This window comes from Crocodylus siamensis, chromosome 12 (genome assembly GCF_052110815.1).
Source record: "Crocodylus siamensis isolate JL-2025a chromosome 12, ASM5211081v1, whole genome shotgun sequence".
In the NCBI taxonomy this organism is placed as follows: domain Eukaryota; kingdom Metazoa; phylum Chordata; order Crocodylia; family Crocodylidae; genus Crocodylus; species Crocodylus siamensis.
The window spans coordinates 34,367-58,364 of record NC_143406.1 but is presented as its reverse complement, the minus strand read 5'-3'; the positions used below and the strand labels follow the sequence as shown (position 1 = coordinate 58,364).

At 45.2% G+C, this 23,998-nt stretch overlaps 1 protein-coding gene across 2 annotated transcripts in view; it reads right to left on the bottom strand.

The window, feature by feature from the left end:
• TMEM269 (transmembrane protein 269) overlaps positions 1–23,604 on the bottom strand; it is a 29,218-nt gene extending 5,614 nt beyond the window's left edge. The window contains exons 1-6 of one of the 2 annotated variants that reach the window (XM_090023931.1): positions 23,160–23,604; positions 20,553–20,615; positions 6,779–6,926; positions 4,664–4,761; positions 875–1,018; positions 555–755 (exon numbers count right to left, since the gene is read on the bottom strand). In XM_090023931.1, the coding sequence (XP_089880057.1) occupies positions 555–755; positions 875–1,018; positions 4,664–4,761; positions 6,779–6,926; positions 20,553–20,615; positions 23,160–23,532 (1,027 nt within the window). In that variant the 5' untranslated portion in view covers positions 23,533–23,604. The remainder of the gene's footprint in view (positions 1–554; positions 756–874; positions 1,019–4,663; positions 4,762–6,778; positions 6,927–20,552; positions 20,616–23,159) is intronic. The other variant, XM_090023932.1, reaches the window with a different exon arrangement.
• Positions 23,605–23,998: the final 394 nt, after the last annotated feature.

Below are 23,998 nucleotides of genomic sequence, written 5' to 3'. Positions count from 1 at the left end.
CATATCAAGGTACTACCAGCAGCTCATATGCTGCTTCAGGCACAAGCTACAGTGTTCAGCAATAGGTGTGGCTGCGAGAGGATTAACACGGGATTCTGGCCCTTCAGCTTGTCCAGCAGACACAAGCGGCAGGCATCTTGGCAGCTGCATGGCATGTATAGTGGTTTCTATGCCATGCTTTCTCCACCACAGGACAGTTTCCCTACTGCTCATCCAGATAAGGTGGGATCCTTTCACAGGTGCTGTGCAACAGTAGTACTGTGGGTGTGCAAACAGTGCAAAACACCTACAGATGATTCACAAGATAAACCCAAAAATCTCATAGGACTCCATGGTGTTAAGAACTACTGCGGTTTTCCTGAGTTCTGTGCAACAGATGACTCGCAGTGTTATTTTTCTGTAGTCAAAAAAAAAAAAAAAGTGAAAACTCAGAGCTGGCTTTTTCCGAGGGGTCCCTTGAATTTAACAAGGTTGAGAACCACCGATCTACTGTGTAGTATCAGCAATAGACAATAAGAGCCAAGGACTTGAACTGGCTTATTTTTAAAACTCACCCCCTGCGTAGACCACCTTCTTCCAGGGCTGGGACTCCAGAACTTTGTCGTGGGGATAGAAACCCTGATCAACCATGAATAGGATCATTACCAGGGCTACTGTGCGCAGCAATACAAGATTGCCTCCAGTCAGGATATATGTTCCAGTCAGGAGTGATGAAGCATATGGACAGGGCAGGCCCCGGTACATGAAAGGGATCCCTACAAAAAAGGGACAGAGTGTATTTTTTTCCCCCTCACCTGCAGCTACATTGAACCCTACATATGCAATGCTATTACAGGCTCTTCTTGAGAAGGATAATGGCAGACCATACACTTACCACTTGAGAAGAAGCACAACCGAGCAAAAACTGCAAGCACATAGACGATAGATAGCAACCCATCCAGGATCCCACGAGCCTGCAGGAGCAGAGCAGTAGCCAGCCCGAAAGAGGTGAAGTCAGCAAAGTCATCCAATTTGGCACCTGCAAGTTAGTGAGAAACACAGCTGGTCAACACTCACGCCACCTGCCCATAGTACCACAAGTGACAGTAGCAGGCAGGTGGTGCCCATAGGCCAATACCACACCCTAGAAACAAGAGCCAAGTCTAGCTCTAGTCCTGCAACTCTCAGCCAGGTGCTGCAGCACTCTGGGAGTGCCTTGAGATCCTTTCAAGGGTGCTGCAAGGTGCCACGCACTGTTAGCACCATTTGGTGAGCAAACATGATTCAAAAGATAAACCCAGACATGTCGCATAGGAGTCCAGAGCAGTAAAACCATTCTGGCCTGTTGTGGTCTTTCTGAGTTCTTTTCAACAGAAGAATTGCTTTGGTATTTTTGTGGTCAAAGAGAAAGTAACAACTAAGAGCTGGCATTTTCTCAGGGGTTCCTTAAGTTTAGTCGGGGGGACCTTAAGGCTAATGAGGTTGAAAAGCACTGCTCTAGTCATTAGGACACTTAATGGACTGCATCCATATACTTAACAGCATGTGTGCAAAAACCCCTCACCACCACTGTGACATGTCTCATAAGAAAAGGTTCACCAAGAACCTATACAGGGATATTTCTAACAGCCAGTGGCATAACTAGGGTGGGGCAATGGAGGCAACCAACCTGGGTGCCAATAGAGGCAGGGGGTGAAAAGAGTGGCTTTTGACACAGGTGTGCAGTTGTGGTGGCAGTGGCCCCCAATCGCCACTGGCCCTGTGTGGGGCAACCACCCTGGACACTAGGCTGCATTCTTAGGCTGCTGCTGGTAAACTAAGGCTGGACAGTGGCCGGCAGAAGCTAGTCAAAATGGATATACAGCAATTTCTTATTAAAAGAAAGGGTGGGTAGTCATTAGAACAGCCTATGAACTGAGGTGGTCAAATTTATTCTCAGGTTTTGGCCTACAGCAGGCCATTGCAGGGAAGACGGCTGAGAGCGAGCTATGTGGAACCAGGAGGAAGTGAGATGGATCATGGCCTGGAAGGAAGCAGGCCTTGAGTTCTAGCTTGAGGCCTTCCTTGTACTGGTGGGGGAACCACCCCCTCCTTTATCCAATGACTATTAAGTGTGAGTGGCAGTGGCTCAGCTTCAAAAGGAGTGCCAGGGGGTGTTTGAGTAATGCCTAGTCTGTAGTGTGGTGGTTGCAGCACCGTGCTGGGCATGATACAGGTTCAAGTCACCGGGGGGCGCTAGAACTTGGGTTTATGGGCTTCCTAGACAAGTGCCCTGGTTACTCAGCTATTGGGGTTTAAATCTGGGAGGCCCCTCCTCATTCCCATGTCATTTTTCTGGGACTTATCCTGAGGTACACTTGCACAAAGCTACATATGGGTCCTGCTAGTATGTAGCCCTACTGCACGTGCTCAGGCTATGGGCACAAGCTTACACATGCACAGTATGAAGCCAGAGCCAAAAAGGGCTAGCTAGGCAGCCAAAAAAATTGCTATTGAGACACACAAAGGGAAATAAAATTCCATTCTTAGTGCTTAAAAATGGCCTCAACATTTGCAGTAACACGACTTACCGTGAATTACTAAGGAAAAGCATATTTATTTATTGCTGCTAAACAGAAGCACATAGGAAAACAGAATAAAAACAGAGTGCATGAATTAAAAAAAACAGATCAGATTTAGATACCAATTTCTACTTGTTAAAAACTTTTTATTTAGAAAGACACTGTCAAATGTTGAAATTTCATAGATTTCATAGACATTAGGGCTGGAAGGGACCTCGGGAGATCATCGAGTCCAGCCCCTTGCCCAAAGGGCAGGAAGTCAGCTGGGCTCATAGGATCCCAGCAAGATAAGCATCCAATTTACTCTTGAAGGTGTTCAATGTCGGTGCTTGAACCACCTCCGCTGGCAGACTGTTCCAGACCTTGGGGGCTCGGACAGTAAAGAAATTCTTCCTTATGTCCAGCCTGAAACGGTCTTGCAGGAGTTTGTGACCGTTCGACCTCGTCATCCCTTGGGGCACTCTGGTGAACACATGTTTCCCCAGATCCTGGTGGTCACCCCTGATAAACTTATAGGTGGCCATCAGATCACCCCTGAGCCTGCGCTTTTCCAGGCTAAAGAGTCCCGTGGCTCTCAGCCTGTCATCGTAAGATCTGTTTTCCTGACCTCTGATCATGCGCGTGGCTCTCCTCTGGACTCTCTCAAGCTTCTCCACATCCTTTTTGAATTGTGGAGCCCAAAACTGGACGCAGTACTCCAGCTGCGGCCTCCCCAAGGCCGAGTACAAGGGGAGAATGACGTCCCGGGATTTGCTCGAGAAGCATCTATGGATGCACGCCAGCATTTTGGTCGCTTTACTAGCCGTAGCATCGCATTGGAGGCTCATGTTCATCTTGTGGTCAATGATGACCCCCAAGTCTCTTTCTTCTGTAGTGCTATCCAACGTAGCACTGCCGAGCCTATAAGGAAGCTGCAGGTTTTTCCTCCCAAGGTGGAGACCCTTGCATTTTTCGGTGTTAAACACCATGAGGTTCTCGTCTGCCCATTTGCTGAGCTTGTCCAGGTCAGCCTGGATCACCCGCCTATCTTCTGGCTTGGATGCTTTGCCCCAAAGTTTGGTGTCGTCGGCGAACTTGGCCAGTCCGCTCCTGACTCCAATGTCCACATCATTAATGAAGATGTTGAACAGTATGGGTCCCAGGACAGAGCCTTGAGGGACCCCACTGGTCACAGGTCACCACGATGAGTGACTGCCATCAATTACAACCCTTTGGGTCCGACCACGAAGCCAATTTCCCAGGCAGCGGATCGTGGTGGAGCCAAGCCCACAACTGGGCAGTTTGGCCAAGAGGTGATCATGGGATACCAGATCAAAAGCTTTTTTGAAGTCAAGATATATGACATCAATCTCTTCTCCCTTGTCCAGGTGATAGGTCACCTGGTCATAGAAGGAAATGAGATTGGTCAAACAAGACCTACCCGCAACAAACCCGTGCTGGCTGTCCCTTAGGATGTTAGCCTGGGCCAGACCATTAAGGATGGCCTCCTTAATAAACTTTTCTAAGATCTCAGACTGCTTTGAGGTTATCCTGGAAAAAATGGATCTACATTTATCAAAGCCCCCAATATTTACCAACAGCAAATCCATCAGCAAGTAAGAATATCTGAAGCAATAGGAGGCACAATAATGCAATAATTAGCTAGCATAGGGCACGTCTACACATGCATTAATGCGCTGTAATTATGGTGCATTATGTTTAGTACCTCCAACAACAGGTACTAACTTAATGTGCTGTAATCAGTCCTACTGCGCAGTAGTGCCGACATACGGTATGTCTTTTATGTGTGATGCTAATGCACAGTAGACTAATTCTAGTGCACATTAGCACACATGTGCTCATGCATAGCAGAATTAGTTTATGGTGCTTTAGTGTCTCGTGTAAACATGCCCATAGTCACCTCTGCATTTGAAAACGCTCCTAGCTGGCTCACGTAAATGGTGTAGATGGATTTATGATCGCTGAGATGACTTCATTCCCAAGCTGCTGTTCAACCCTTTCCCAAGGGATAAATTTGCTTTTACTTCTAGTCTAGTTGCTAAGCAGACTGCAATCTGCAGGGCGCAAGGCTCAAGAACTGGGGCTGTGGTTAAACTGCTGAAGGGCGGCAAGATGGAACTCACCCAGGGCTGAACAAGCATTCAGTTGCCTAGCAACTGCTCCATCAGCTAGGTCCAGCAGGAATCCAATCAAGAGCAGCCAGCAAGCACAGTAGTATAGCCTAGAGGGAAAAAAAAGAGTGAAGAGCATTAGCGTTTCTGTGGCTTTGACAGGCTCCTGAGTTTATAAAAGGCAGCAACAGCATTAACTTTTACAGCATGGCTGTGCAACTGCCTGCAAAGCTATGTGTGCATGGCTCTGCATCAACATAAAGGCCTGAAGTTTCCCAGTGTCTTGTACCAAGACTTTCCCACCTCACAGCAAAAAGCTCCTCAAGACTTTTGCACACATGGTCTTCAGGGCCCCTGAAAGCTGTTGGGGAAATTTAAGGAGGAGGAGGAGTAAATTTTGCACTGTGAAATTTGGACAGGCAATTGTTACTCCTTAGACACAGCTCCTTGTTCAGCCTTAAAGGAAGGAGACATGTTTGGCTTTGAACCAACCAGAAGATACAGGAATAGAGAGGTGAAAGGGACCTCAGGAGGCCATGTGGTAAAAACACTACTCAAGGCAGGATCATCCCTATCCAAACTAGCCCAGCCAAGTATCTGTCTGATCTGCACTTAAACATCTTCCAAAGACAGACATTTCACAACCTCTGAAGGAATCTGTTCCAATGTTTACCGCTCAAAAACAGCACCTTCAATAGAGAATTAGAGGGAGGGCAGCATCAGTAGTGATTTATTTGCACTGTAGCTACAGCTGGTCTAGAGTGAGCTAACTTAAATACTGGTAGCAGTCTAGTCTGTGAGAAGCTGTGCCCCTGTGTCTAATTTACCCACGTACCCAAGCTAATTAATTTTGAACCACTTCTACAGTACACTGCAGTGACTCCTGTAAATGCAGCATGAATTTACCAAAAGAAAATCATGGAGGAGAGGAGGAAGAAATAGTGGGGAAAAAAATCAGGACCTTGTCTGGGACCAAACCAGTTGAAGGTGTAACAAAGCCTTGTGGGGAGACAGAAATGAAACAAAATAAGGAGCATAGGACAAAATTAAAAGGTGGCTAGGCATAGGTGCAACACCGGCCCATCCACAGCTATTTATTCACTTTTCTGTTTGTCTCCTTCAATTTGGCTGTGGCTGTTCTAGACTCTTGCAGCACAGCCTGCATCTGGGTATCGTTAAAGTGTAATAAAAGGACTACAGTGGCTATGTAGCTACTTTGATAAGCAGAGAAATCTCTCACTAACAAGAAAGGATAAAACCTTAAATATACTTCTGACTGTTAAGAAGACCACCTGGAAATTTAGATTTTTTTTTTTTAACCTCTTCAGGCCTCTTTTCCTTCCTATCTGCCTTCAGTCCCATGTGTTGTTTAGATCACCTGAAAAAGATGCCCCAACAGCTCACTGGTAATTCAGTACAGAATCATGTCCCAATTTAAATTTCCAAATACTTCTATTAAAGGGCCCAGGGTAAGTGTCAGAAGTAATCTGTTTCAGCTGCTTGCAGTTAGCGGTGCTCAACCTTCTGGGCCAGGTGAGTGGCACAGGGCTAACTGGGGGCTGGATCCATCATGGGGTCAGTGTGTGCGATTAGCCTGTGGGTATGGGCAGCCCAACCCCTCCTGCTGGATGCAGCAACAGAGCAACCTCAGGTGCCAGGTCATGTCACCCAGCTCTTAGGGCTCCCCGCAGGTCAGGAAATATGGTGGCAGGGAAGCAGTGGCAGCATTATTTGGCTGCTGCAATTAATGCTGCCACTACTCCCCCATCACCAGTCTCCAGACCTGTAGGGAGGTGCATGGTCCGCAACACACCCTGTGGGCTGGATTTGGCCTGTGGACTAGAGATTGAGCCCTACTGCCTTAGAGTTCAGGGTTAATCATAACCTGCTTTTAAACACTCCGTCTCTGCCTCCACTAAGGGCTTAAGTGTTAGTTAGCATGTTTAAAATAAGATAACAAGATATTTTCCTAATTCAGCTGTGGCCTTAATTGTACTGACTATTCCCCCAGTGAAGTGCATGGAAGTTTCAGCATTGACAATATCTGTCTCCTTTCACTCCTGCTCGTTATGCAGCCCTTAACAGAGTTGTGCGACTTCAGAACAGGCCCCCAAATACAGTACATACCCATTTAGATTGCAGAGGATGGAAGACAGTCCCATGATCAGGTTAGCCATAGAGATGGCATTGGCAGCATTCTTGCGGAGAAACTCCAGAGCCTGAGCCCGTCCTGTTTGCTCACTCAGGAACAGCTTCTTTGTGTACTGAAATACACCTGGAACCCAGGGAGAGACAGTTAAAGACCGAAGAACCTTACCTCTGCCTCTCCCACTGGAAATTATTTAAGCATGGATCCTTGAAGAAAAGGGGAAGGCCTAAAGTAAAGTGTGGAGTCTATACTTAAATTACCAAAGAATATGCAAATAAATGGCTCATGGGTCAAGCTGGGGAACATGAGTGCTCCTATTGAGTTAAACATAGAACTGACTTTCATGGGGATTCTTTTGCAATCTGTCTGGGGACACAGATTTGCTGTTAGAAGGGGATAGAAGCTTCTTGGCCTCTTACAATTTTCCTCCTTACATGCAAGTAAAGACAACAAAATGCCAAAGAACAACAACAATATTCAGTCAGTTTGGCTTTAAGAGTAGATGCAAAACCAGTGGAATGGGGGTAGGGAACATTTTATATTTAGATCCTTCCTTCAGAATAGTTTACTTTTGAGTCTGCTCTAGAGTTGAAGAAGGGGAGCTCTTCCTGTCACAGGAGAATAACCAACTGTTTTCCTTTGGGAAGGCACATAGCGGTTCTGGGTGTGTTTGTTTTTCCCTTTCATCTGCCTTTAAACTGGCCAGCACTGATACTTGTGCTTCCTTTGACAGCTGTGGATGCTGAACCGCCAGTCAGGCTGTATCCTGTCTGCCCCACAGAAAGATATTTAAAATGAGATTAGCTTCCAGATGCTTTCTGAAAAGCATGCATGCTGCCTGGAGTATTTTCATGCACTTCAAGCCTAGTTTTACACCTGATTGCTAGGCATTGAGATTTCTCAGCTGAGTCAATCTTAATATGAGTCAGGCATCTGCAGCCCTTGCATTCTTATGTGCATGGAACAGATTTTTAGGCTTAACCTTTGTCTTTTTCCATTTTTAGTCCCTCTCCCCTGAATAGGACATTATAGAGAGGAGGAAAGACTGCATCAATGACCATGTGATATCAGGCTGTAGCCTGAAAAAACTGCTACTTTTACAGATTTATTTTATTCACAAAAGGTGACATTCATTCTTGTACAAAGGGTTAGTCCTAGTCTGTGCTTCAACTAACCCTTCAACAATCCGGCTTAAGTGGCACATAAGGCCTTGAGGTGGCTCAAGGTGATGGGAGTTTTTAACAAGCAAGTTAAACTAAGACTGGGAGGAGGGAAATGAATCAGGTTCCACGACACATGCAGCCAGAGACAACATCATATGAAAGCGATTCACTCTTCAAATATTCAGCCTAACTTCCCCACTAGCTTCCATTCATCCCCTTCCACAACCACACACCACAGTTACACAATAGAATATGCATATATTTTAAAGCTTTAGAGAAATGTTCTGAAAGATGTTTCTAGCTTACTCCCACATCCCCATATCCAACCACTAAAACAAACAATACAAACCCTATTTTACTTTGAACTCCCCCCCCTCCCCCAAACTTACAATAAAAGCCAACCCCACTTGTTAAACTCTATTTATCTTATATACCTATAGGGCTACTCTTTAGAAAAAGTGTTAAGGGTCATGTCCTACTAGTGTGTTTTGCACCCTGCCCTTGACGTGTTTCCAAAGCCAGGCAAGTTCATGAGATTCTTCATCTGAAAGAAAACAGCATGTCAGAGCAAAACAAAAGTCAAAACCATCAATGTGAAACCCGTCAGGTTGGTTTATCTGGGTTTACCACCCTCCAAGCCCTCCCAGGGCTCATACTGGGCCAATACAGTAAAAGCCAGCATTTTGTTAAAACCCATCTTGACCAGAGTTTCATTGGCACTCGCTCCAGTGAAAAACAGAATTATCAAGATGGATCCATTGGTTCCATGTTAGGAAATACCACTTGTGGTTGCGCTTAATTTTAGTTTCCTTTTTACACAAAAAACGACAGTTTACTTTTGAAAATAACCACCAAGAATACCCCATTTAAATTGTAAAACTGTGTCCATTCTAGGCATTCAGAGAACAGAGGGAGCGAGTCACTTAAAATTAATACTTGAGCAAATAAAACATGCTTAAGGAAGACTGAAAATCTCGTTATCCCATATCACAAGTCACCCTGCAGTTTATTTAACAAAAAGCATAGCAAGAAAGGTAACATTTTGGGAATGGATGATTTATATTGGTGAACATTTGAAATGCTTAATTAAGTAACTGCATACTAAATGTAAAATTAGTGATCACGAATCACAGTGAATTGTGATGCCTGCTTGTTAAATAGCAGCATTACCCCTGGTAGAAAGGCTCTCGAGATAAAAGGTACAGGAATGTTCCCTTTGCAAAGGTTGTGCTCAGCAGAGATGATGGAGAACAGTCAGTAACCTCCAACTACATGAGTTACCTGGTTAAAAAATATTGTTAAAAATTAAGTCTGAGAGAGAGATTTTCATAACTAAAAAAGTAACATCTGGACTCTGGGTCTTTTTGAAATCTAAGCAATTTTTGCACATAGCTTAAAGTAAAAGAACACAAAGGTCACAGAAAACAATGAAAGGAAGGGGACATACCATACAAAAAAAAAAATCAAGTAGTTTCATGAATTAAACTTGTTGATTTGGCATCAAAACCATTGCTATACCTTAGCCACTATGCACCACTCCACCGCTGAAGTCGCTATAAACCCCTCTTACCCATCTGTTTAAATTAAGTCTGTGCTTGCTTTGTATCACTTCAGCAGTACAAAGCTATAGAGTATGCTGGCGATGCTGGTCCATTACATATGAAAGCATAAGGCCAGTTACAGAGTTTCTAGTTTTCAGACTCTATAGACCATGAGTTACACGCCTCCAAAGCAACTGAGTTACACGCCTCCAAAGCAACTGAACTCAGCTGGATTACATGGACGCAGTCCAAGGAAGAGTTTAAATTCTCTAATGCAGGGGTGGGCAATTATTTTGGGCAGAGGGCCACTTACTGAGTTTTGGCAAGTCATTGAGGGCTGCATGATAGGCAGCCAGGGGCAGATAAATATTAATTTTCTAAATTTTTTTAGGGGCCCAGCAGGCTGGATAGAATGGCCTGGCAGGCCACATCCGGCCCCGGGCCACATTTTGCCTGCCCCTGCTCTAATGGTAGACTGGAAACATTGCTGAAGACACATTTTAAAATGCAACATAATTGTACTTCAATTCTCACTTCAATAGTCACATGAACAGAAGGGAGAGAGAGGGTGAAAAAAATCCCAATATTCTTATCTGTAAATGAGAGTGACAAAATAAAAACCACCAACAAATGGTGAGAAGCCAGCTCCAACCATTTTGTTCAGTCATTCACTTTATGCCATAGAGCAAAATTAGTCTCTGTGGAACACCACTGACTTCAGCAGGTTCATACTAAGGGGAAGTCTATACCATGTAAAAAATTGGTTTTCTGTTACGAGTGTTCTTGTGACAGATTCTGCAGTCCTTGTGCACTTCTCTGAAAACATGGGGGTTCCAGGTTTTTAGCCCAGTGCAGGAAGCTCACTGTATCACTTAACATCTCATTTGAGTCCTGAAAATAGAAAAATGTGTAGGACTTGAGCTGAATACACCCTTGCAAACTGTCCCCCTGTACAGGGATACTCACCCAGATTCCAAGATCTATTCACTCCAGCCTGAGGAGCATTTCCCCATGTTACACATTCCATTTTGTACCCGTTTGCTTTGCTTTCTGTAAAGTTCACCTGCATTCTAAGTCCTCCAGCTCGTAACTCTTCTTTGGGAATGTTTCCCTTTAACTGAAAGGGGACTTGTTACTCCTCGGTACTGCCCTTGGAATGGAGTCATGTTGTAGAAAACATCTTTTGGTTCCCATTTTACACAGCTGGATTCTGTCCCTCAAAGACAATGCTTGTTCCCACCCTTTTGCAGAACAACCTGGGTGATTATTTCCAGACCCTATTTAAGTACTGACTCAACCAGATCCTATTAGCTACATGTGCTGGACATGCAACTGCAAGGTAGACATAATAGAATGCATGCTTTATGTGCTAAACTAATGTTTTAAGTGAAGAGCTCCCTTCATTCACTCCCAAAACACCAGTTAACTGTGCCTTGGTTTGGTGCAGCAGGTGGACATTTACAGTTCATACGATACCTCTCAAATGGAACATATCTGCGGTGTTTACACTCAAGACGAACTACCCCTAATATATATTTCCATTATACTATTTTCTCTGCTTTTGAATCCCTAAGTATCATGTTGCGTGCTGAACTTACAACTGTTCCTTGACAGGTAATTACAGCTCAAGCAATTTTGTGTATGTTTTATGAGAACTCAGCTACTAATACACAGCCAAATGCAGCAAGAGCAAAGTGTCAGAAAGATTAGGATTCAAAAACCTTAGTACTGCTTGTAAATGTTACTGTTCTGTGTGTCCCCATTAGCGTCATCTTCTCTTCTTTGCTCCCCACATTAAACTGAACAATTGGAAATACATACTCAACCTCAGGAGCAAACTGCGTTTTCCCTTATCCCTGATTTTCTGTCACAGTTGAGAGGTAGAGCAAAACTTATTGCAAATAATGCAAGTGTTCCATCCCCAGGCAGGGATAGAACTAGCTCATACTAGTAAATTCCCAGAATGAGCCTTGCAAGTTTCTTTTGCTAGATGCCAATACAGCAACACGTACAAATTAAAAAATATCCAAGATCTCTGCTGGATTTTTTTAAAAACAGATTAAGATAACAGCTGTTCTCCCACATCATGAGCTTCTTCAGAAGAAAAAGAACCTCTGAACTTCATCTGCCAGGCAGAAGGCTTCCCCCATTTTTAACACTGTTACTGGGTTTAGTTTTAAGTATCAAAACTATTTTTTATATGAACTTCTACATTTACACTACCATTTTAGCACGTTATATATATAAGACCCCAATTTTCATTTAACTCATTCTGATGAGTATCAGGAGCAACACCACTGAAGGTAATGGCATTACACCAGCACAAATGAGATAAGAATCCTGCCTCCGCAGTCCTTCACACCTTTACAAAGTGGGTATAAATCAAACCTATAGTGTCAGTCTTTTTCATTAAAAAAAAAACAAACAAAAAAACTAGCTGCTCCTTCACTCAACTCAAGTAAGATCTACAAGAGCTGGCCCTCAACCCTAAGTGATTTCAACTGAAGTTTTGTGTGACTGTATCATGAAAAATGCAGCCTTTCTAGCCTACCCCTAGTTAGCTCTCACTCTGATCTAGCAGGGACCTGTATCAGCCCCACACACCAGTAAATCCTTAATAAGGGGCTTGCTTGGGCTCTTTGTGCTATGGGGAGTCTAACTTCTGTGAATTCATTTTTACAAGATTTGAAAGGAGAAATATATTAAGCCACAAGTATGGCATTGAGGATGTTATAAAAAGGAGGATGAATGCACAGTTGTAACATGGGTTAATAATTTGTGTAAGGCTATAGTTGGAGAGTGCCTAATAAGTCAAGCCTTTAAAAAAAGAAGTCTACACCTATTATAAGACTGAACTGTGACATCAATGAAAATCCAGCCTCCCCAGGACAGCCTTATTAGAGAAAATACAGCCTTTGAATTGTCAGCACTGACTCTCCCTCAGCCCACATTTGTAAAGAAATGAAAGTGGTGATACGAAAAAAAACACAGCGGCTTGATTTCATTCTCTCAGCAATAGCAATCAGCGTGGAGGTTTTCAGTCACATTAAAAGTGATTAGCTTCAACAGGTAAAGCCCAGGCTATTTGGATGTATATTCTTGTTGGTCATTTTCCAACAAAGCAAGCCATTAAATTTACTAGACATATAACAAATTCTTTGAAGACATACACTATGCCTATCAATAGTAATGGAGATCTCTACAGAGCAATAAGCTATGTACTCCACAGTGTAAATTTTAGATATTTGTCCTCATCCATCCCTTCCCTGCTCCCACTGATTTCAATATAATTTTGTCACTGACTTTAGGGGCCCAGTCCTGGTCCGCTCGAGTCACAGGCCCAATTTTCATCATATATCAGGTGCGTACAAGGCCAACTGCCTCTGACTTCAGTGGCATTGCTTCTGGTTTATGCAGGAATAACTCCACCAACGTGAAGAGGAGTTTCACCATTTTAAGTATCAGGCCTAAATACTATTAATTCCTTTAAGTATTTTCTGGCACATCTTGAAATAAGATGATGTGGTTTAAACAGCTAAATCCTACTATCCTTATGTAAAACTCCCAGTGGGTCAGATTTTGATTTCACTGGTGAAGGTGCAAGCTAACTTCAATGGTCTTACTTTTTATTCTGAATTTGCCAGAGTAACAGATACCAGAATCTGATCCATTGACTTGGATTGCCTGCATACAGGCTAATGGATAATAGCCCAGAGAAGTACAGTTTGGAAGCAGTATTTTATTCCTTTTCCTGTGACTTTGTTTCAAGTTAAATATCAACCCGCTAGTTAAAAACTAGTTCTTCTGAAGAGCACAGCAGAATTAATGAAAACCCATGACTGAATTTTAATTGGGGTGTTACTGACCACCTCCGAGTTGCTGCAGACAGAACTTCTCCCCAGCAGAAATCTTGGATTTTTAAACAATCAGTGAAGACAGAGAAAAATAAGGCAGCAATGAAAGGATTAGAATCTTCATGTCCAAAGATGCTTTTGGCATCATAATGGCTAGCTGATGGCATCAGCATTAGGCAGAACATGGATGGAGGGCACTTGAAGGATTTTTAGAAGAATTTAAGTATGAAATTGGCAAATCGTTACTGTTCTGTTGTAAAAAAGGAATTATCCACTGGCCTCCAGTAAGGCAAGTCGGTTCCCTTTTTGAGTAGTGTCTTTCACAATAGCCTGAGTACATTTACATCAACCATAATTACTTGGGGAAGGCAGTTGTTAAAAACATTCCATTCCGCTTAATTCTCTCCTACATCAGCAAGACACTGCTGATTTCAGTACAGTTACTCCAGATTTTCATCAGTGTGAAAAAAAAAGCCAGGCTCACTACATCCAGCTTTCAATGAGACAGTGTAAGCTCCCCACTTTTAGAGGTACTATTCCAGCTCACACTGAAGCTAGTGAGACCCTTTCCAACAGAAGCTGGATCAACATTTTATGATATATGGGCCACATTCTGCTTTTGGATGCCTGCATGCCTCTCCAGTTGACGTCAAAAGGGGTTCTCTGCAGAGACCACAAAGGCAGGATATACTCTCGTGGTTAGGAATTAAGCAAACTAATACAAGGAATGTGATAATGCTGCTGGTTCTTGGAGAATTTCCAGCACGGGCTGAGTCAATGAGCTCGATACAACAGAATTGTCCCAAGAAAGAACAAGAAAGTCAATCCTAGACTTAAGTCACCTGGATTGCAAGAGATAGACAGCTCCACATCTAACCTTCTACAGCAAAGCCTTCTCTTGCAAACTTCCACCTCAAATATCCTTTTCTCTTGGCTTTCAATCTTGGGGGTTTTTTTACTGCTAGGTCAACCAAACAATATTGAAATGGCTTAAGGAAACCCTGCTGAATCTGAAGAAAAATGCTGTATTTTTTCTGTCCAGTTAAATTTTCACTGGTGCCAAGAAATTGTTTGAGAAGGGGAGAAGGGGTTCTTTGTGCATAGTACAGACACTGCTGTGCAAGTAGGTTTCTTGCAGGGATGGCTTGTTTTAACAACAATGGGTTTTAATGTGGCTGTAAAATCAGCTGCCTGCTGGGGCAACTGAACAGACAGCAAATTTGCCTCTTGGCATGGACTGAAAAGCAAGATGACCAAGTTCAAATGATACATGGGAAAAGGTTAGAAAGCTATTAAAATAAATACACAATCCCACTAACAATAGTTCTAGGATGCTTAGATAGGATTCAAACTCAGTGCAGGTCTGATATAAGATGCTCTTCTGGCTGAAATAAATGCAGGTATTTCTCATAATTTGTTTACATGTTAAAATGTAAGTGAAAAGAAATAATGCAGGGCTTCCCCCAAGGTTTTAGGTCACCACGTGTGTCCAAATACCAAGCAGTCTCCATGGACAACACCCCAGACATTAAAGGGCTAAAATGCAGAAAAGTTCTGTCAGTTAGAGGAGGAGCAGGCAACCTTCTCCAGCTGCAGGCCAGAATGACCCAGCCTGGGTCAGAGACCGGCTGACACTAGGACTGGCCACCACCACCACCAGTCTCTGCAGCTGCGTGGGGGGAATGCCCAAAGCCAAAGGTCCCCTCCCCCACAAATGCTGCCTATGGGCCAGATCTGGCCTGTGGGCCATAGGTTGCCAACTCCGGAGTTACAAGGAACATTTAGGGAAAGAAGTTAGTTCAGAATATGAGCCCCCCGCCTTCCACTGCGGCTTTGGGGGAAACCCTGCGGGGAAGGTTGTGGGGGAAGGACGGTGAGCAGCGAAGGCTCTAGAAGGCTTTCCAGTAACCCTCCTGGGCATGTTCCCATAGCATTGCGTAGAAGAGAGAGCTTCAATGCGATTTCTAACAACATCCAGTTCTACCTGCTGGGAACTACCAAAGCCCAGTTTCTGGAGTCATTACCAATTTACATTTACTGAGAATCTGGGACCAGAGGTGGTATTGTTATTCCATGAATGGTTAGTGACCTGCTTCTTTCAGGTTCATATTCAAGGTACGCTTATTAAAGTGACAGGCATTTGGCTTACTGATCCTCTTCATCCACTTCTGTGACCACAACACCTTCCTTGTAAAGTAGAGGGAATCTGAGTGACTTCCAAAATAGCAGGAGAAAAATTCATCATAACTGAGTGGCAGAACATAAGAACAATGCAGTGCGGGTTTTTTTGTTTGTTTTTTACTACTTTTACTGGCACAGACTCTCGGGACAACAGTGAGGTGATAGGCCATAGTTGTTCGTCCCCAGTCAAGCAACCCCCACCCCGCTCATGGGGGGGAAAAAAACCTCACACACTCCAAATTATCCAACAGTCATACATGCATATTTTAAATAAAATAATTCTGGGAAGGAAGTTTCACTACCAAGTTCTCAAAACGGGTGTTAAACAGTAAGGACAAAAGATCTGTAACAAAGCCTGTGTCCTTTTAAAGGACACATTTGTAGTAAAACTCCCCTTAGCCTCAGTATAACTGGTTTTGTATGTCTTCAATTAGCTCAGTCTATCAACAAAACCCTTTCAGCAAAACTGCCTTAAAAATATGTACGTGCTTCTTCCTATCTAACCTGGTCAGGAAAGCATGAAAGGTGCTGCTTACCATGTGAGTTATCAATTTCCAGCCACAATTAAGCAAGGCAAGTCACACCTGAGTTCTCCAATACAACGAGCTGAGTTGCAAAGAGACAACAGCCTGACCTTCATTGCTCACCTGCGTTATCCTGCCAAGGTCACTGGACCCCAGCTGTCTTTCCTGCCTAGTGCAGGGGCTGGACCTGATGATTTTGCAAGGTCCCTTCCAGCCCCCTAACATTTATGAGCCTGACACCTTGTGCAGTCCTCTACTTTGCTGTCAAGGACCGGGTATAGTGGGTATAACACATTTAACTTTCCCATTTACTTAAGTGGGAAGATCAAGTAAGTTAATGGAGTTAGGCTGGTTTTCCATCATAGTAAGTGCAATCAGAATCACTGCACAATAATTAAAAACAGTTTCTCCAAGCTCAGTTACCGCAACTATTGTGGAAGGAGCATAATAAAGTCACACTGTATTCCTCCAAATCCTATAGCAAGGCACCCTGAGTTCTTTGAAATGCTAGCACAGATGACTAGAAATTGGCAGTAGCTTGCAGGAAGTGATTTTAAGAAACGGATGATTTTTCTTTCGGTTATATAGGAAAATGCCTCTACAGTCACTCCAAATAACTGTTGTTACAATAGTATCTCCTATGTTATTTACAGTTAAATTAATTTGTTTTGCATTTCCCTATTTAATACTGCTAGTTCTATTAGCTACAAAACTGCCTTGTAGAAGATGTCAGAAAGAAGCTGGAGGTTTTATCAGCTAGGCAGAGATAGGATAAATACTAGTTGGACTACGCCATTAAAAGAAGAGAATTAACAAGCACTGGAATTTTCATCGTTAGGCTTCAGCACACACATGCTACTGAAATGAAACAGATCAGTCACCCGTTCTTAAAGCTTCTATTCCTATGAATAATAGGAAAAATAGCTCTGCACTGAGATAGGCTTAGTTAACATTTGATAATTATCTTTAGAACCAGCAGTTCAACAGAAATGAAATTAAAACTGCTCTTGTAGCACAGAGTGGACTCTGGACATTTTATAATTATCTTAACTAGATATTAAGAGTGGCTAAAGACCAAATGACTGATTCTGACCTCTTTTATTCTGGTATAAGACCAGTATACCATTGATGTCAATACAGTTCCTTATGATTTATATACTACTTTAAGACAGAGCAGTCCAGCTCAAGGTCTCCAGAATGGCTTGAGGAAAAGTTTCAAAATTATTATATCCCAAACACACTAGCCAGCACAATTATATTGTCCTTTTGTAATTCTCTTGCTTTGTGGGAATTTCACCCATGATTCATTTCAGAAGATAGGTATAACCCAATCCTAGCAACTTAAATCCTGAGAAACTGCCTCACCAGAAGCTGCGAATGTTAACATCACCTTTCCGCTTACAGCAAACCGTTTCCAATCACACTTATCAGGGCAAGACAGGAAATTACTTAAAACACACTTTCCCCCCCCCCACAAAACCTTCAGTATTTAAATAAAAAGTCTGTTCTGTATGACTCACCTACGTCTATTTTATTCCATGGCCACAGGTGATAATTTACAATGGAATCTAATTAGTTGTTGCCCACTGCAATCTTTTTCTAGTTCAGAAGAGATGGAAGGCAATGACAATGAAGCAAGAGCACACAATTGCTAGTTCTAGCAGATTATAGTCTGCTTTCAGCTATCAGGAAAAAAGAGGAGCAGGGAAAAAGAATGGTATTTATCATTTAAGCCGGTCAGATTCACAGGCAGCACAAGCCAACCTATCTTTATACCATTTTTAATATTCACATCTAGTAAGAGACATTTAAAATCCCCAATAACATCTTCCAATGCTGACACTGATAGACATGTTGTAGAGAGGAGTCCAAGAAGAAAAATGCCTCTGTGCTACATGCTGCATTTTGCTGTAGTTGGGGTAATGACAGGTCAGAGATTGCAGTTTTCCCTTCTATTTCCACAATATATGGAGAGCAGCATATTATGGCACAGGAAACTATTAATCACTAAGAAAACATGATGGTTTTTAAGTTTGGGTAATTAGTAGGGTTGTGCAAAGCTTCGGGTGCTGATTCAATTCGGCCCAATTTGGTGGCCGAATCTCTGAATTCAAACCAAACCAGGGGACCAATTTAAAGGTCCAAATCGATTCAAAGCTCTCCAAATCTTCAGAAAAGATTCAGAGAGCTTTGATGATTCGGGCAGCCCCTGGTGGCTGCAGCAGGCAGCTCCAGCCACTCCGAGCTAGGGAGGGGACCATGGGGAGACTCCTGCCAGCTCCCCGACCCTTCTTCTCGCCCAGGCCCCGCATGGCTGCCCCACCTGCCCCAGCTCCCGGTACTTTAATAAGAAGCCCTGGTGCTCACCGGGTGCTGCCGGGTGGGGGGGCAATCCCTGGTGCCCCCCACTGCCCCACATTGCATGGGGGTGTCGGAGGGCTTGTGGCAGAGCTCCCCATGCAGCATGGGGCAGCAGGGATTGCCCCCCCACACACACTTGGCAGCACCTGCTGAGTTGGGGCTTTTTTCCCCCGCAAGTGCCGGGAGCTGGGGCAGGCAGGGCAGCCATTGCCAGGCTGGGAGACGGGCACAGGAAGGGCCTGGCTGATTCAGAGATTCAGCCAAATCGAATCAGGACAGTGATTCGACTCACCAAATCAAATCACTGTCCCCTGAATCAGCTGAATCCAAATCGAATACTAGCCACTTCGCACAGGCCTAGTAATTAGTAATTATATCATAATTACAAACCAGTTTGTTAAAACCCAATTGCTAAAGTTCAGAAGAAAGGAAGTTGGATCATGCCCAGGAATGGTTGTATGAAAAACCTTCTAGAGCACAGGCACAGTAGACCAGAGAAAAATGTCAGCTAAAAAGAATAATGAAACCTATCATGAAAGAACAAACAAACCTCTGGCAGTGTGGAAGAACAAACTTCACATGCATCCCAGAATCACACACGCTAATGTTAAAAATCGCCAGTCCAGTTCTGCTCTTAAAGGTGTGTACACAGTAACTAGTGACTATGAGGAAAGTCACATTCACGTATTTGAGGGAAGAGCTATATGGCCCTTTTCAGGCTATGATTCAACAGTCACTAAATTCAGTGTAAAGAAAGAGATTTCACCTGGAGTTATGTTGGACCCAAGTCAACATCAGTTCATACACATAACTGATTGTTACAAATCTATTTTTGTATAGAAGCTTAAAGAAAAGTACCTACATTCAAGCTTAATTCTTCCTCTGGAAGCTCAGACTGACCTGGATATTAATAATTTGAAGTTTAGTGTTTTCAATTCTTTGAGACAGAGATGAGATCTGTCTAAGTTTGCAGCCTAAATGCAGGAAATGTCTTAAGATGGGAGCTTTTGAGTGTTAGGGTGTTACAGAAGTCAAATTTAATTTTTCCAGATGCATTGAAAAGGACAACTTCTTGCCAAATTCATTATGTAAGCTGTGTATCAAATACATAAAGAAACCTAGTAATGGATTGTTAACCACAACTATTAAATCTTACAGTATATTTTGTATAACTGCTCATGTGATGAAAATCTGTAAGGCCAAGTTTTGCCCAAAGGCAGAATGTTCCTGTATACTTTGACTGAGGAAGCTGTGGGGGAACTGAAGCCACTGAGGATAAAGAGGTGCAGAAAGCAACTCCTTTCTAGGATCCTTTCCTCCCTAAAGAACCCCTACGCTTTTGCAGTTGGGACCCTGACAGGATAGTGTTAGGAAATGACCAGTCATTGAACATGGCATGCTCCTCTTTGGGTCTGAAGAAATCCAAAAGGCAAAATATATGAAGAAGTAGAAGGAGCAGTGCCCTGAGGGCCTGCGCTGTTGGTAGAGGGAAAACAGGGAGTCTCTCAATGCCAGCATCAGCAAAGTTACAGTCTGGTAGCTCTGCAGACTGTCCAGGCCGCAGCTCCTCCCCTAGGTCCTAGGAATGCAAGTGGTTAAAAATGATTCGTTATGGTAAGGATAGCCAGAGTCTGGAATGGGAGGTGGTGCTCTCCCTTACCCTGGGGGGTCTTTAAGAGGAGACTGGACAAGCACCTGCCTGGGGTCATCAGACCCCAGTGCTCCTTCCTGCCCAGGCCGGCAGGGGGTTGGACTTGATGATCTACTGAGGTTCCTTCTGACCCTAATATCTATGAATCAATAATATAAGCTGGTTGGAAAGCTTTCACAAATTTCCCCATTTTCCAACCCATTCCAACAACTCAGGAGTAAGTTTCTCCTTTAAGTGTTCAGATTCTAAAACTTGACTTTCTCTTTCGCTCATTTGCACAATAGCAAACCTTTGGCAAGTAAAAATCTGTGCGTGATAAATGGAACATTTATTCTGTGCTTCTTCCCTGGTCCCCCAGTTTGGATGGTTGCTGGTTTGTTTGTTTGTTTCATTTTTTTAAAATGGAAACAGAGTTGGATGAGTAGAAAAGTAGGGAGAAAGTAGCAAGACATGCTCAACATTGGAACCACTACTCACCAGAAGGGGGTGACAACATCCACATCTTTGCTGGATTTAAGCGGCAGTGGCACTCTTCTGCTACTGAGGGGTAATAAACACATGTATAGGAAGATTAGCTCATGCTCACAGTACCTATCCCCACCGCTTAAACTGCTCATCTAGATTACAAAATACATGACATAAGAGGCCAGCTGACTGGGAAAGGTTCCAACTCAACCTAAATAAACCCATTTTGCATACCACCTTATCATCTGTCATGGTATTTAAAGTTTTTATCTCCACATTTGCACACCCAGCTGCTCACCCACCAAATTCTCCAGAACATGGACAGCTCCTCTCAGTTGTGCGGAAGGATGCGTAGCTAGGTGGAAAACCACGCTACCCGAGTGATAGTCAGACGTTTTCAGATTTAGACTCCAGGGAAATTTGAAGAGACAGAAACTTCCTTGGCATTTACATCTCAGAGCACACTGAATTTATGAAACCCCACACCTTGTCTGTTATAGCTCCAAGGTGTCAGAGGTGCAATGTGAAGATACCATGAATACTTGGAAACTACAAACCTGCCCGCAGCACAAAGATCCTATTACTCTTTGCTTCCAGTAAGGGCGACTAGAACGTGTACAACCAATTTGTCCCGTGCTTCTGAACGATCAGAAGTGTACGCTGGAAGTGGATCAGACTGCTAAGATCTGTACTCTCTCTCCTTGGTTTTTTTCTTTTGGAGGGGGAATGAGGGAGGGGAAAGTAACTGGGATGCCTTCTCCCCTCTGCTATGATGCCAATGAGTGGTGGAAGGTGGTGGCAACTTATGAGGTGGACAGGTCTCCAGACATGCACATTTGGGAACAGCAGGGTATCGGGTCGAAGGTCAAAAGAGCCACAGATGCTGAGGACAGAAAGCTAGTTTGAGGGCTCTTCACAAACTCAGAAGGAAGAGGGTGCTCACCATCTTTGGTAAGTAATCCCCACCCCTTTTGCATTTTTATTTTAAACTTTTTGCCCTTGTTCCCCTCCTACCTCCAAGTTCCATCACTCCTCTTTCAAGTAAAATTGGGAAGGGAGCGGGGATTATATACACACTTGTTTTTCTGTTTTAAACTGTGGCGGGGGGGGGGAACATTCCTTTGGCAGCCTGAAAGCAATTTAATCCATCCACAAGAGCGCTACCTGCTTTGCAAAATATACCTAAAAAACACAGCAGCCTTACAAGATCAAGTCACTCGAGTGGTGTTCTTCTGCAGTGGGAACAGAGCCCATGGCAACAGTGCAAAGAGGTAAAAGGTCTTTCATGTCAGATATCTAAAGAATCAACATAATTTATTTTGCAAGGCGCTTCAGACAGGAATTGTGATTTACTGCACTTTAACCTTGACAGCATGAGAAATCTCCATGCAATTCTCTATCCCAGTAACGGGAAAGAGGAACTAGCTGCTCAGAGTGTGTTCATACCATCTCAATTCACCAGAGCTAACATATGTTTACATCGTAGTTAAGTGGAGGTTCAATCTGAACAGCAAAACTAGGAGGAAAAGCACAAATGTTATGAACCCAAGTTTCCCTGGAAACACACCCCTGCCATGGAAGACCATTATAATGCAATTAGGTAAGCAGCTGTAGTCTGCCTGCCAAAATACCAGGACAAAGTCAGAAGTTGCCACATCTAGTTTGTGCTTTACAGAAAAAAAAGAGAAAAAGGTCTGCAGCTGACTCGGCTGTACCAGGTATCTGCGCATGCAGACGCCATCTGCCTACTAGGGGAGAAAGTGGAAATGGTAGAAAAAGAAGACAGAGATCCCTGAGCCAAGCACCAATAAAACCAGGCTTGCTATCAATGTCAACAAGACTAAATGTGTGATCATACCCACAAAGGAATGAGGTAGAGACCTCTAAATATTCAGGAACAATCACTGCTGAACCTGGATAAAATAACGGCATCAAGGCAGAGCTCAAGAAGCCTTAAAATGCATTGTTACAGTACAACTCTCCAGCCTGTCCTGGTATGCAGACGTGAATCCTGGACGCTGAAAAAGTCACATGGAAAAAGACTGCAAATGCTTGAAAACAACGTGCTAAGGAGTATGCTTGGTGCAGTAGAAAGAAGTGTAGGGAGGAGAAGAAACAGCCGGGAACCCGTGGCCCTTTACAGAGGCCGATGCTTCGGGCCGGGCTGGAGCACAAGACTGCGCGGGCAGGAGGCCCCGAGGCAGAGCCGGGCCGCGGCGGGCGCAGCAGACAGGCGCGGGGCGGCGGGGCAGGGGAGGGCCCGGGTGGCAGGAGGCGGAGGAGGGTCGGTGCCGCCCGGGGGACGGAGCCTGGTGCCGGCAGAAGCCGAGACGAGGACGAGAGGCTCGGCCGGGGCGGGGCGGGGCGGGGCGGCCGAGCGGCGGGTCCCGACGGCTGCCGGAGCCCGGCCCGGGGAGATCCCGCCGCCGCGGCTCGGGCCGGGTGTGCGGGCCCGGCTTGTCCCGGCGGCGGGCCCGAGGAGCCGGGGGAGCCCGCTGCAGGCGACACGCGCCGGGCCGGGCGGCGGTGGCGGTGGCGGTGGCGATGGCGCTGCCGGGCCGCCCCGCCGCGCTCAGAAGGTTGTGGGAGCTGGACAGCGCCCGCGCCCGCCCCACTCACCGCGGCGCGGCTCGGCTCGGTGCGGTGCGGCTCGGCTCGGCGCGGCTCGGCTCGGTGCGGTGCGGTGCGGTGCGGCTCGGTGCGGCGCGGCGCGGCGCGGCTCGGCTCGGCTCGGCGCGGCGCGGCGCGGCGCGGCGCGGCGCGGCTCGGCTCGGCTCGGCGCGGCGCGGCGCGGTGCGGTGCGGCTCGGTGCGGCGCGGCGCGGCTCGGCTCGGCTCGGCTCGGCGCGGTGCGGTGCGGTGCGGCGCGGCTCGGCTCGGCGCGGTGCGGCGCGAGGGCGCGCTCCGAGTGCGGTTCCGCGCCGCCGCAGCCGCTTTATGGGGCCCGCGCGGGGGGGCCGCAGGAAGTGCCGCCCCGCGCCCACGCGATACATCCAGCGCGAAGCACAGCGCCGCGGCCGGCGGTCAGTCACGAGCGAGCCTGTAGCGCACTTGTGCGGGAGGTGAGGAACCTGGGCCCAGGGCACTGTTGAGTCTGAGGGCGTTCCCGCCCTCCCGGGAGAGCGATGCAAACACAAGCCCCCTCCTTCCCTCCTGGTAAAGCTCTGCCCCTGCAAAAAGGGCCGGGTTTTGAAATGAGAGAGTAGACAAGTGAGGGCAATCTCCTGTGAACAACCCAGGGCTGTTTATGAATTGCTCGTTAAAAAAATCTTTGGACAAAAGCTGCACAATCTGCCTTGGGAACTGGGACTGGAACCCAGCAGACATCCCTCCCTGCAACAGAGCACCCCCACCCTGGGCCATGTTCCCTCCGGCTTTCTCTCCCTCTCTCTCACTCTGTGAATCTTTTTTCCCCCCCTGCACAGTGGCCCAGCCTTAACAGGAATGGTGGAAAGATCC